This window comes from Hydra viridissima, unplaced genomic scaffold (assembly GCF_058129835.1).
Source record: "Hydra viridissima isolate aposymbiotic clone 2 unplaced genomic scaffold, HvirCarnegie_v1 scaffold_15, whole genome shotgun sequence".
Taxonomy (NCBI): Eukaryota; Metazoa; Cnidaria; class Hydrozoa; order Anthoathecata; family Hydridae; genus Hydra; species Hydra viridissima.
In genome coordinates, this window is record NW_028324314.1 from 6,072,501 (window position 1) to 6,086,216 (window position 13,716).

The window sequence follows — 13,716 nt, forward strand, 5'->3', positions numbered from 1 at the left end:
GACTCATTGAAGATTTGTGCTAGCTTTTTGTAGCTGAGTCTGGGGTTTTCTCTGCTCATTCTGAATATACCATTTTTGTCACGGTTGCTGAGTTTGGATGGTCTCCCAGTACGCAGCATGTCAGAGACATCCTTGGTAAGTTCCCAGGTTTTGATGGTTTTTCTTATGCAATATTCAGAAATGTTAAGTATTTTGCCTATTTGAACATTTGTGTGATTTTTTGTCCGCGCCATACCAATAACTTGCCATTTGATGTCACTAGAAACTGATTTTCGACCCATTTGCACGCAATTGAAATTAATTTGAAATCCACAATATTTTAAGTTGATTTTTAATGAATTAAAAGCTGCCTGATGATGTTGTGATGAATTTTTTGATTGAAAAACTACTCAATTATTTGCTAATTAATTGATAAATTTGCTGCGAAAAAAAAATTCGCAGCGGATTTATCAATTAGTTAGCGAATAATTGATCCTAAATAAAATCGTTTAAACTTTTGTGAAACCTCTTAATTTGTATCATTGTACCTTTTAATGAATTTTCTGAGTAAACGGTAATGAGTCAAAGCCTACTTATTTTTATTCTATTAACAAATAACCTATTTACCAAATTGGAAAAATAATTACTTTGATATCTATTTCAATTAGATTTTTATTCAAGAAAAACCGAAGATTAGATTTGAAAATTCTGCAATCGTTTAAGCAAATAAATTTTAAAGGCTACCTCCTAGAATCCAAATCTCTAGATCTTTGCTTAGCAAGACTTTTTGCCATACGTTTCGCTCGATTTTTCTCTCGAGAACTCATTTGACCATCTGATGTAATAGCAGCAATTTGAGAGGCAACTATTTCCACAGCACTCTGTAAACCAAATCACTAATTTTAATTTTATATATAGTTAATGAATACAAAAAATTTTGAATGCAAAACTTAAATACAAATATTCCAGCATAGCCTGTATCTTATCACCTTGTCATCTGATACTTGATTAAATAAAAACAACATGTAGACCAAGGTCTTATGTGTTGGTTGGAAGATGAGATGTAGAAAAGAGAAAGAAGAGAGGGAGTAGAGAGGGGAGTAGAGAGGGGAGGGGAGAGGTAGGTAGGTAGGTAGGGGAGAGGTAGGTAGGTAGGTAGGTAGGTAGGTAGGTAGGGGAGGGGAGGGGAGGGGAGGGGAGATGATAACATTATTATTATTGATGACAATTAAATATTGATATTGACAACAATTAAATCAAATTAAAATGTAAAAGTGGTGCGTTAATTTTACGGTTAAGTGTATTAGATTATATGCAAATAATGTCTTAAAATCTGATATCCCTTGTTGTACTTTTCCACCCTTCATTTGTTACAACTATACTCTTTTAAAAAGTTAGAAGTGTTAATACTACAACCACTTCCTTTCATAAAAACTGTATATCAAAAAAATTAAATGTTACAGAAAGTATAACAATTAAAAAAAAAAATGGCTACAGCTCCTAATCTCTTTTACTTTCATATTCTTTTATGTATTTTTATCCAAAATAAATTTGCAAAATTAACAGCATTAGAAGTAGTTTTGTAGATAAAATGAAAAACTTGATACCTCAGTTAATTTAGTTGCTATTGGTTCAGATTTCTCATTAGTGACAAGTTCATCATCATCCAGCAAGTTTTCTACACCAATGTCTAGACCACTAATAAGATCTAGACCTAATCTTTTTTTAAGAGCATGTCGCTGGAATGCTATTGCATCTGACCGGGACATACCTGAAAAAATAGACTTAAGCATTTTGTTAGAGAAAGAGAAAAAATTGTATAAGAGAAGAAACAAAACTGAATTTTTAAATAACATACCACTAGTTAGGGCCTCTTCCTCAACATCAAATTCATTTCCTGATGAACCTAATAACTTTTCACCTTTCTCCAGAACAACTGATATATCGAACTGTTCAAATAACAACTTACTTCCTGTTTTATGAATATAAACATCAGGTTCTAAACAAAAATGTATAAAACAAAAATTGGTAGCCATAGGAGAACATCATTTTATAAAAGAATTTATTTACTTCAGCCACAACTTTCAGTAGTATGCATCTAATTAGAATTATTACAATAATAGACATAATAAGTCATTACTTGACTTTTGAAAGTAAAAGCTTTGCTGGAATAAATTTTTGCTGTGTTAGGTCATTTAAAAACATATTATGACTCAATTTTTCATCATATATTTTGGCTTTCAAATTTTGACTTAAAAAACCTTCAATTTTATAAGTTTTCTAAACTCATTAACTTTACAAGATTTGGTAATGAATAATATAGTAGATGCAATTTAAATTCATATATGAGAAAGGAGTGATTTCATAATAGTATAGCAAAAAAAAGCCCTATAATATAAGATATATACACATATAAACACAGATTACTTTGCACTGGTTTGCAATCAGATGAATTAGAACTGCTTACCAAAATCATATGAAAAAAAGATTTGAAATTATTGAATTAACAGTATTAGAAGATGTTCATTCTAACAAGAATGTCTTATAATAAAATTGGGAAGAGTTGAAGCGATTGTTTTATGTTTAATATTCTTTACTAAAATTTATCAAATTTATATTTAGCTTCTAGATTTGATTATTAAATTTGATTATTAAACTTGATTATTAGATTTGATTATCAGATTGGAATATTAAATTTAGTTTTTAAAATAATAGATATGTTAGCTAAAAATAAAAATAAATTTGTAAAAGCATTTACCTTCTTTTACTTTTATTCCATCTGGATTCCATTGTGGCACATTGTTTGCAATAGCTTCAATTGCTTGTGCTGCAGCAACACGTGTTTCCCAACTTTTACTTTTAAGATATGTATAAACCTAAAATTTTTAAATATTTAGTTAAGAAATATAACTCAAATAATGTGTACTAGTGTTGTTATCGAATTCGACTAAATCGACTGAAAGTCTACTAGTCAAAAGTCAAAATTAGTTGACTTTGAAAAATTGAATAGTCATTTTAATCGACTGTGGGTTTCTTACTAATCAACTAAAAGTCTCTTTAATCGGGTAATCATCCTGACATCCTTATTTCTATTTTTTCACTTGATTTAATTTTATCAACCTTTGATATTGTTATGATGCTGACCAATTATTAAAGACATCTTTATTAGTAGTTTATCTTGTAAAGATAAATTATTTATAAAGATTGAGCCATGCATAAGAACAGCATTTAAAGCGGCTTTTTTAATTCAACTAAAATATCTGAACATTGAACCTAATTTGCTGTATCACATAAACTTAACTCTTAGCTTTCTGTATGTAGCACCATTTCATTAATGTTTCCCTTTTCTCATTATAGTAACCACTTGATGCTTTTTAAAAGAAAATGTTAAGTAATGTGTTATGGTACTCAGTTAAGGATGCAAAAAAGTTTTATAAACCTGCCACCCCAAAAAAAAGTTTAGCCACCCTATCTAACCCCACCTATCTACGCCACTGTTTTTTATCAATTAATTTTTTATGTTAATTTTTTGCTTTAATTGTTATGAAAATTGATATAAAAAAAACCATCTGTATTTTTATTCTTTACTTTGTGATTTTAATTTCTGTTTTTGTTTGTTTATTCAATTTTAATTCATCTAAGATATTAGATGAACTAAAATTGAATAAAGAGAATGCTTTTGATATAACAACAACATGTGTTATTATAACAGTAATACATACCACCTAGTTTTTTTGTTTACTCTCTTAAAACTCTATTCATTTTATAGCATCTAAAAAATAAATTGTAAGCAACATTAAAGTATATGATTATAACAAAGTTTTTATTCAAATATTTTCACTAATTCAACTTTTAGTCAACTTAGTCAATTTTAAAAATGTATAACTTGACTTTGGTCAACTTTGAAAAATAGATTAATCAATTTAGTAGACAGTCGAATAATTTCAAAGTCATAACAGCACTAATGTGTACCCTTGTAACCCTATTTAAATAATTACCCTATCAAGTAATAAGGCATCATTAGAAATCTGAAAAAACTTAAAATCTAATTAAAAATTATTTTTCAACCAAACAAGTGTACAAATTTCATTATACACACACACACACACTTAACTGTAAAATTAACGCACCACTTATACATTTTAATTTAATTTAATTGTCATCAATATCAATATTTAATTGTCATCAATAATAATAATATGTTATCATGTATTTTGACAGACATAAGAACAGAACACATGAACACAGTAATTTTGATGGTTATGATAAAATTGACTTTGAGGATGGTGAAAAAAAAACTAAAACCAAAAATATGGTTCATTTAACAAAATAAAGTAAAATGATTATTATTGTTATGCACACTAATACAGCTCAAATTGAAATATTTTTGACTTATCAATAGCTAGTGTTACCACCTCTTCATGTTATTACAGCCTGATAGCACAGTGGCATACTTTCAATTGAGGACTAATTGCTTCTTGAGGGATATCTTCCCACACGTGATAGGACTTTGCTGCAGCTTGTCTAGGTTGTTAGGTGGTGGGTGTTGGCTTCTAACAATCCTATAATGTCTCAAAGATGCTCCATTGGGTTCATATCTAGACTGCAAGTTGGCCACTCCAAAACTGCAATATTAACATTATTTAAGCATTCAGTAACAATATGAGCCGTATGTGGTCTAGCATTATCATGCATAAGAAGGAATCCATTTCCAATGTACGGTGCAAAAGGTACCACAAAAGGTTCTAAAATTTCTGCTATGTATCGTTGAAAAGTCAGATGTCCACCATCAACAATTAAAAGCTCTGTGCAAACTGTTCTGCAACTGTTCTCTCAGTGATTGAAGCACTAAAAACTGGTCCTCCACGGCATTGGTAGCTCATGGTCTGCCTAGGCCAAGTTGTCTAGTTTGATCAATGGTTTCTACAAACCTTTGTAGAACCCTACTGACTGTTGTATGAGACACTCCAAATCTTCTACCAAGTTTGTGATTTGTTAATCCTTCTTTGGACAAGGTAACAACTGCAACACATTCATCACGACTTAAATTTCATTATAGAATACTGCATTGCAAACAGATGTGTTGCTCAAATGATAGTTATCTTTTCTACTGTTAAAACAATTCAAAACCAATACACACATCTTTTTTAGAAGTGAGGTTTATTTACAGCAAAGCATGCTATTTATGAAAAGCTGCTATAATTTCAAAATTAAACAAGGGAAATAGAATAAAACCTACAAAAGGCATAACAATAAACATTATTATCATCTTTGTAATATCGAGAAATACATAGTATTTTTCAAAATAAGTTGGAATTTATAAGTGGTGTGCTAATTTTGCACTTAAGTGTATTTAAACCCTAAAGTTTGTATGTGTGTATGTATGTATGTATGTATGTGTGTATGTATGTATGTATGTATGTATGTATGTATGTATGTATGTATGTATGTATGTATGTATGTATGTATGTATGTATGTATGTATGTATGTATGTATGTATGTATGTATGTGTGTATGTATGTATGTATGTATGTATGTATGTATGTGTGTATGTATGTATGTATGTATGTATGTGTGTATATGTATGTGTGTATGTATGTATGTATGTATGTGTGTATGTATGTATGTATGTATGTATGTATGTATGTATGTATGTATGTATGTATGTATGTATGTATGTATGTATGTATGTATGTATGTATGTATGTATGTATGTATGTATGTATGTATGTATGTATGTATGTATGTATGTATATATGTATATATGTATGTATGTATGTATGTATGTATGTATGTATGTATGTATGTATGTATGTATGTATGTATGTATGTATGTATGTATGTATGTATGTATGTATGTATGTATGTATGTATGTATGTATGTATGTATGCATGTATGTATATATGTATAACTTAACAATTCTAGGAAAGTGATATTTAGGAGTCTGTTTCTGAATATTTTATGCAAAGAGGTTATTTTTGAATTATAGCTATAAGCACAATCCTCTTAAAATAATTTTAAATCAAAAAAGAATTTACTTCACAATAAGCTTGCTACATTTTTAAAAAATTTGTGTGTATTGTATTTGAACTATAAATGATTGATGCTTTTGACAATATCGTATTATATTTAGAATGGTATTTGGTAATAAGAAAATGAAAAATTAAAAGGAATTAATCAATTTAGAATTGAAATTTTAAACCTACTCTAGTCAAAAGATTATTTAGTTCATGAGGATGGAGTTTCTGAACTTCACCAAGTTGTTTTGCAGCAGCTTTTCGAGTAACAGGTGTTGTTCCTGTGTCCAAAATCAAAAGCAGACGATCAAGTCTGAAAAAAAACTTTAAATAAAAAAACAGCTGATGTAGCTATGAGTGAAATATACTTTTTTTTATTTTTATCTAAAACAATTTACTTAGTACTTAAATGTAAAAGGAGTTAACTTTTGGGTAAATGTTTTGATGCTAAACTGCATTAGTTTTCAAAAAAAAAAGCACATTAAAATTTTTTTCTCAATTTTTTTTTTTTTTGTAAAACATTAAAAAATAATCTATTTAATATATACAAAAGATTGTTAAAAAAAAATTGGTGCACAAATTTTAAATACTATCCACTCTAATTTCTCAAATTAACTGTCATTTTTTTAAAAAAGTAAAAGTTGACACAAATTAAATTGATTTCAGTTATTTTTTCTCAAGTTAAATGTCATTTTCTTAACAAAGCAACTTATAAACAAGTTATACATCATGCTATTTTGATCATTTTACATAAAAAGTTCCATATAATTGCTAATGATAGCCAAATTAATCATAGCTCAGATTTTTTTTTTTTTTTTTTTTTTTGAAGTTTTGAGAAGATCTATAAGTTAAGACATAAAAATAGGTCAAAAAGAAGTAAGCAATGAAACAAAGTGGTAGATAATAGATATAAAGGATCAGCAATAAATATATAGGGAGCAGATTATCAATTTTCAAGATTTGCATTGAAAATACTATAAAAGCATTTAAAATGACAGGGGTATGTAACATCATCCAGGATCAAAAGATTAAAAAAAAAAATTCAGAGCATGACTCATTTCATATTTTAACAGAGCTGACCTAAAGTTATGCTATTGCAAACTTACCAAATTCCTCAATAAAAATAATGTAATAATGCGTTTCTTCAAATACAGTTATATGCATTTTGTTTAGGGAAAATTTTGGTGTATAAGCAGGCATTAGAAAACCAATCATGAGGGTCAGAGAGTGTCTCACAAGAATAAGATGGTGAAAGGAAAGATTTGCTAGGTCTTTAGAGAAATAGAAGCATGCATTTGTCATCAATAAAAGTAACTTTGAAGTAATAAATAAGGAAAGCAAATTTTTCATTAAGATATTTTTTTGAAAAGTATAGTAATTGCTTTATTCTTTTAATTTGCTTGATAACTTTTAAGCTAAAAACTTAAACTCTATATTAGATGTATGTTTCTTTTTGTTAGACTAGTTTCAATAAACAAATAAAAGAATTTAGTTCATCAAAAATAGTTATATAATTACTACATTACTAAAAAAAAAAAAAAAAAAAAAACAATATACCTGGTACTCATTTTTTATCATGAGATTCCTACAAAAAAAAAACATTTTTAGAAAACAATTTTAAATAAAAATATAACATGAATTTCAAAGACTATGAACTAAAAAAATATAGTAAGACAGCAGCACTAAGTTGCAATAACATTATTTCAGAGACTCTAAAGTTACAAACCACTTTTCCGTAAGATACAATAAAATTTTTATTTAATGCCTTTAGTTGGAATGTAAAATATGTAAATGTAAACTAGACGCTTTAAAAATAAATAGAACTTGATTAATAAATAAGAATTACGAAAAAAGCTTATATGTTAAATTTTAATATAGAATATTCTAACTAATATTGCACGTTGCTGCATGTGTAGCTTTTTTACCCTATTTTGTATATTTTAAAAAATATTCAAATGCTAACCATAAGAGAACAAGCTTTGTTTAATTACGTCAAAAAAGAAAAAAAATTTCTTAAAACCAGAAAGACATCTTGCTGAAATCCTGGTATCAGTGCCGTAACCATAAGTGGTGGTGCCTAGACATAATATCTTAAAAAATAAACGATACAAAATATATTTTCTTTAAGAATCACAAATAAAGAAAAATAACACAATTTGTCGAACTTTAAACCTTATAACTTTATAACTTTTTATTAGTGCACTAGATATCAATTATTTAAAGATTAAAACTCTATTAACTTTTATTCAAAACTATTATCAAAAATAGCGAAACACTTCATCAAACTGACCCGAGAAAAAACTCGTATGAGGTGAAAGTACATATTCCCCTAAGCTAATAATATAATTTCAAAATCTAGTTAAAACGTTGGAAAGAAAAAATTGACTTTACATTTTTCATGATTTCATGCACAAAAGACCAATATGACAGCATTCCATTATAGTGAATTTTACAGAAAATAAAAATGCCTTAATGCATAAAATGAAAGTACATAACCCCTAACGTCTGGAAAAACAAATTTTACATTATTTGTTAAGTGTTACATAACACTTATTATTCATTTACTATACTAACTTTAGGTCTTATGAATTAAAGCAAAAATGAAAAGAAATTCTACTTCCTTGACCAACCAAGCCTTATCAGTTTCCAGTTAAAAACTGCTCTGTCCAATACTAGCATGGGAAAATTGGTGAAAATTGTTAACCATGCGTCCAGTTCAAAGATTGCGTGCCAATTTTTAACAGTCCATTTAATTGCTCACAGATTTTTTCACTTAAACTAATATAAAATAAAAAGCTTTAAGTCTAAAAGTAGATGCCTCTAGTGATCAACAAGTTGTGCATTGTAAAAACTTGGGTGATATTCTTAATCAAACTCTTGTTTCTTAAAAAGTTGTTTCAGAGTTTTTTCTCAAGCTAGGCATTAATGGGAGTAAAGGGTTCTTGAAGTTTCGTGTTACTGTTGTTGAGAAAGATTAATTAAGAGTTAAGGCTTTGAGAGCACCTCCTTAAATGAGGTTTTTTAATTCAAAGAATTGCAAGACACAAGTGTAAAGCGTCAGTTTAAAATGGTAGTTTAAGAAGATCTTCCAAGGAAACATGAAAAGGGTTAACAGGTTTGGTCGTTGATATATGCTAATTAAGCTCAACCTATGACTGCAAATGGCATAAAAGCGGCAAACATTTTATTGGGCTTTAGTCATACTTAAGTTTAAACCTATGTTCAAAGTGTGAGGTTCATTCAAAAAAGGTTTCAAAATCTGGGAAAATTGAAAACAGTTGGTTCACTCAAGACTTCTCTTTAAAAATACACGGATGCTAGCGATGATCTTTTTAAAGCCAAAAAATGGAATGTAAATACAATAAATAGTGTAAAACACTTTACAAAATCTAACCTCAAGCAAGTATTGGCCTAATAGCCTCAACAGTCAGCAAATTCCGTATCATTTTGGCTAATTTTAAGGAAATGACTGCAGACAACTTTTCAATCAAACTTGACACGCTGGCTAAAAATGGTTCGGTTTTTCAAGCCTTTGAAACCAATGTTAAATTCTGTGGAAATTTAACTTAGTTGTCAATGGATGTTTTGATCAGAAGATCATACTTGGTATTGTCAAGTGGAAGTATTATTCCAAAAGTGCATACATTTCATTTATCGCAAGAAATCATCGCTTGGTGTGCATCAAGACTTCAGCCACCACTAGCAAGCATACAAAAGATCTCTAAGCCATCCAGAATATGGAAACTTGAGAGTTGCTTTATTGAATACAACAGTTAGGATGGTTAAAAGCATCATTTTGAATTTTGGGTATTATTTATTCTTTCAAATTTTTGATATAAATACGCCTTTTTATAAACCAGTTAATCGGAGGAAATTTAGGTTAAAATTTTTTTTTGTGTGCGTGTGTGCTATATATGGGCACACTTATGGTAATTTGGCACATAAAAACACCCAGACATTGCAACCATGCATAATTATAGGATTGGCATGTCCCTTCATATGCCTAATTACCACACCCAGATGGCGACTATTAAAAACTAATTTATCATAGTAAAAGTATGCATAAACATTTCCTTTAGCTTCTGAAGCTATTCTTGAAGCAACTTACATAAACAATACAATATTTTCGGTAGTTGATGAAAAAATAGAAATTCAATTATACAAAGAACTCACGCTACTATGGAGTTTAGCAGGAATGTTTGCACGAAAATGGCTTTCAAACTCGGTCGACGTTCTTACAGTAACACCCGAAAATGATCGTGCAGAACCACTGATCTCAAAATATAACTGGATTTCTTTTTAAGATAAAATATTTTTTATCCATTAGTTTTTCAGATAGGTACTACAAAGTTATAAATGCTACATGAACTATAAACTGAGTGCTCTTAGTACATACAACTCAGAGGTTCCTTCTAGAGTTATTTGGTTGTTTTTCATTGGTTTTTGAATAGGATAAGTTTTGTTATTTGCTTCTTAAACTTTTTTCCAATTAGTTTGGCAGTTTGTTTGTTAACCAGGTGATAAAGACATGTTTTTGCATAGTTTTCTGAAATAAGTTTAGTCAATTATGGTTATCAGTTATCAGCTACACTCAAACATATGGAAAGTTTGTTCATTAAATATTTCTATATTCAAAAATTTATTAACGGCTTATGAATTTTGTAAAGGTGTTTTTATATACATTTATATTTTAAACTAGGAGTTTAATTATAATTAACATTTACAGATATAAATTTACATCTACCATTTATTTTTGATAGCATGCTGATAATGTTTGATAAAATACATAATGTTGATAATGTTTGATAAAATACATAAAGTATGTTGTCAAAAAATTCCCTTAAAGTTCCCTTAAAGTATGTTATCAAAAAATTCCCTTAAAGCTTTTAAAGTTGTTTTGAATAACAAATAAAAAACAATTGAATCAATTATTGAGAGCTGGAATATTACAAAGAATAATATTTAAGTAAAGTAATATATAATATTGAAAAAATTATGTTATGTATTTAATATTCTTATTAAATATTAATCCATTAATTACATTCATTTATTAAGTAAATCCTAGAAGAAACCCCTGAATTGTGTGTACTCACAGTACTCAGGTAATAGTTCATGCAGTATGTACATATCTGGTATCTGGCTACAAAAATTGAAAATATGGAAAATTGTAATTAGACACCACTGCCGCTTACCATGAAGTTATGTAATTAACTTTCCAGCACACTGCGTTGGGTAACTAAGAATTAAAAGGTATATAAATTATACATAAATATTAATTTAATAGTAAATTGCACTTAAAAAGTATAACGAATATTTTGAACTTTAAAATTTAAATTAAAGGTTTGTTTGTCTATGTTTTTTTTTTTAAATAATTTCATTTCTTTAAGCTTTTAAAAAATTTATTTCATAGCCTAGTTTTTCTTTCAAAACTCTTTTAAATTAATTTCTCTCGTATTTTTGTACATCCTTATAAAATGTACATCGCACAGTGGGCTAATTTTCAAAAAAGCTGGCCAAAAGTCAAAAAAAAAAATCACTATTGTGATTTTATTATTTTGAAACTACATAAACAAAGCCCTGTTGCATTTAATTGTATAAGAAAAAATTGTATAAATTTTAAAGTTACCTAAATCTACGCAGCTAAACATCTGTTATTAAAAACACTTAATAGGCATTTTAAAAACAAAAAAAAAATGTGGTCAAATAAGTATCGTTTACAAAAAAGTTATTTATCGTTACTAAAAAACTAACTATGGACGATACTATTCAAGGTATTTATATAATATTTTAGTAAAATGTTTTATATTATTTCTCTAAATTTTATGCGAAAAGTGCGAACAAAAAAGTATAGAATAAAGTTTATTTATTTTCTTTAACCTATTTTTCAAGCATTGAAAAAGTAGTGAACCCGCGAGATTCCGCTTAGTTATAATTTGGATGTTGTTCATAAAAGTGTATTCTAAAGATTGATTAAAAGAAAAGGCACCTATTTTTGCCTATTACTTCATTAACTTACATTGTGTAGTGCTAGTCGTGTTTTTTAGTAAATAAAATGGCGGTGTTTTGTTTTCTTTACAAAATCAGTCAAATTGTATATAGATATAGTTATTATGTTTCTTGAGAAACTGACTTTGTTAAGTGCAATAAAACTACAAAAAAATTAGTAGCACACATGGATTCGCTTTTTTGAATGTTTTTTGCATCTTGGGTATAAACTTGGAATAAAAAAATGGCAAGCACGTTCTGACATTGAAAAAAGTATAATATTACAACAAAAATTGTTAATCCAGAATGCTTTTAAGCTGCAGCTAGGGTTAATAGTTGATCGACCGAAACCAGGACGCGGTAATACAAATGACGGAAATACAGCTCGAAGATTTTTTAAAAACTCACAAGTGTCTGCTGATATTCTAGGAGTGGATTTAGAACTAATAAATCGGTTTCATGTAATTTTACAGGTATTATCTAGTGGCTTTCCAATAGACGCAAACAAACTCGATAACTATTCTACCGAAACTGCACTACTTTTTGTTGAAAAGTATCCTTGGTACAACATGCCTACAACAGTACACAAAGTACTTATTCATGGAGCCTTAATAACAAAAACAGCAATACTACCCATAGGACAACTATCTGAGGATGCACAGGAATCGAGAAACAAAGACTTAAAAAATTATCGCGAAGATTTCTCCAGGAAAAATTCCAGAAAAAATGCAATGCATGACGTTTTTTGCAGACTTCTGGTTTCGTCAGATCCTGCAATATCTTCACTTTTAAAATCTCATGCAAAAGTTAGCAGATCTTTGTCTTCTCAAGCTTTACAAATGTTATTACCTCCGGAGATTAACGAAAACTCTGAAACTCATTCGTCTGTGATTGAGTTTATCAACAATATTTCAACAATAAATGATTCAGATGACAGTGGTGATTTTTTTTAAAGTAATATAAATGAAACAATTATGATAAATGATGCAAATAAAAGTTTTCCTTGTTTTCCTTGAACAAATAAATAAGTAGAATAAATAATGAATTTTTCAATTTATTTTTTTTAACATTGCGGCATAATAATACAGTCATAATACATTATATATCGGTATTATATATAATGTTTATATATGTAATGTAAATAATACATTAGTCTATTGAACTTAAATGTCGAATTAGAACTAATTGGTTAAATACGAAAGCCCAAAGGCATTTCTAATGATTAATGTTTTTAAAACACCGCCATTTTGGATCTACCATTATTGAATTTTGGTACACTTATGTCAAATTCAAAGTTGGGGATTCAAAAAAATGCTTTACAGAAATTTTCCATTAATTATAATCATTTTTTGACTTTTGGCCAGGTTTTTTGAAATTCCGCCCACTGTGCATCGGTCTCCGCTAAGAGCTCTGATCGCCCCCATCTTGGGAGGTCAAGTTTGGCTTAAACTTTTTTTTGAAAAAAACAATAGAATCCAGTTATATTTTGAGATCAGTGTGCAAAACATATAAATTTAGATTCTGGAGAATTACCTGTCATGAAAACGCCTGGAGTTGTCTGAAAAACAAAACCTGATTTATTTACTTTTCATTCTGTAGCTACCGAAGAAAATACGGTATATACAAAACAATTTTTGCTAAAAAAATGGCAACTTTGTTCGATTCATGGGGATTTTTTATCACCATACATCATTCGAATAAAAATAGTTATGCAAGAATTGTGGATTGACGGA

General features: G+C 28.5%; 1 protein-coding gene across 4 annotated transcripts in view; it reads right to left on the reverse strand.

The window, feature by feature from the left end:
* The window catches only part of LOC149878393 (TATA-binding protein-associated factor 172-like), a 74,220-nt gene extending 64,025 nt beyond the window's left edge, over nt 1-10,195 (reverse strand). The window contains exons 1-7 of one of the 4 annotated variants that reach the window (XM_090072445.1): nt 10,172-10,195; nt 7,556-7,583; nt 6,188-6,311; nt 2,738-2,855; nt 1,838-1,978; nt 1,587-1,750; nt 724-860 (exon numbers count right to left, since the gene is read on the reverse strand). In XM_090072445.1, the coding sequence (XP_089928571.1) occupies nt 724-860; nt 1,587-1,750; nt 1,838-1,978; nt 2,738-2,855; nt 6,188-6,311; nt 7,556-7,566 (695 nt within the window). In that variant the 5' untranslated portion in view covers nt 7,567-7,583; nt 10,172-10,195. Of the gene's footprint in view, nt 1-723; nt 861-1,586; nt 1,751-1,837; nt 1,979-2,737; nt 2,856-6,187; nt 6,312-7,555; nt 7,584-7,724; nt 7,807-7,961; nt 7,986-8,018; nt 8,048-10,171 lie in introns of those variants that run through there. The other 3 variants (XM_090072443.1, XM_090072444.1, XM_090072442.1) reach the window with 3 other exon arrangements.
* Between the last annotated feature and the right edge of the window lie 3,521 nt (nt 10,196-13,716).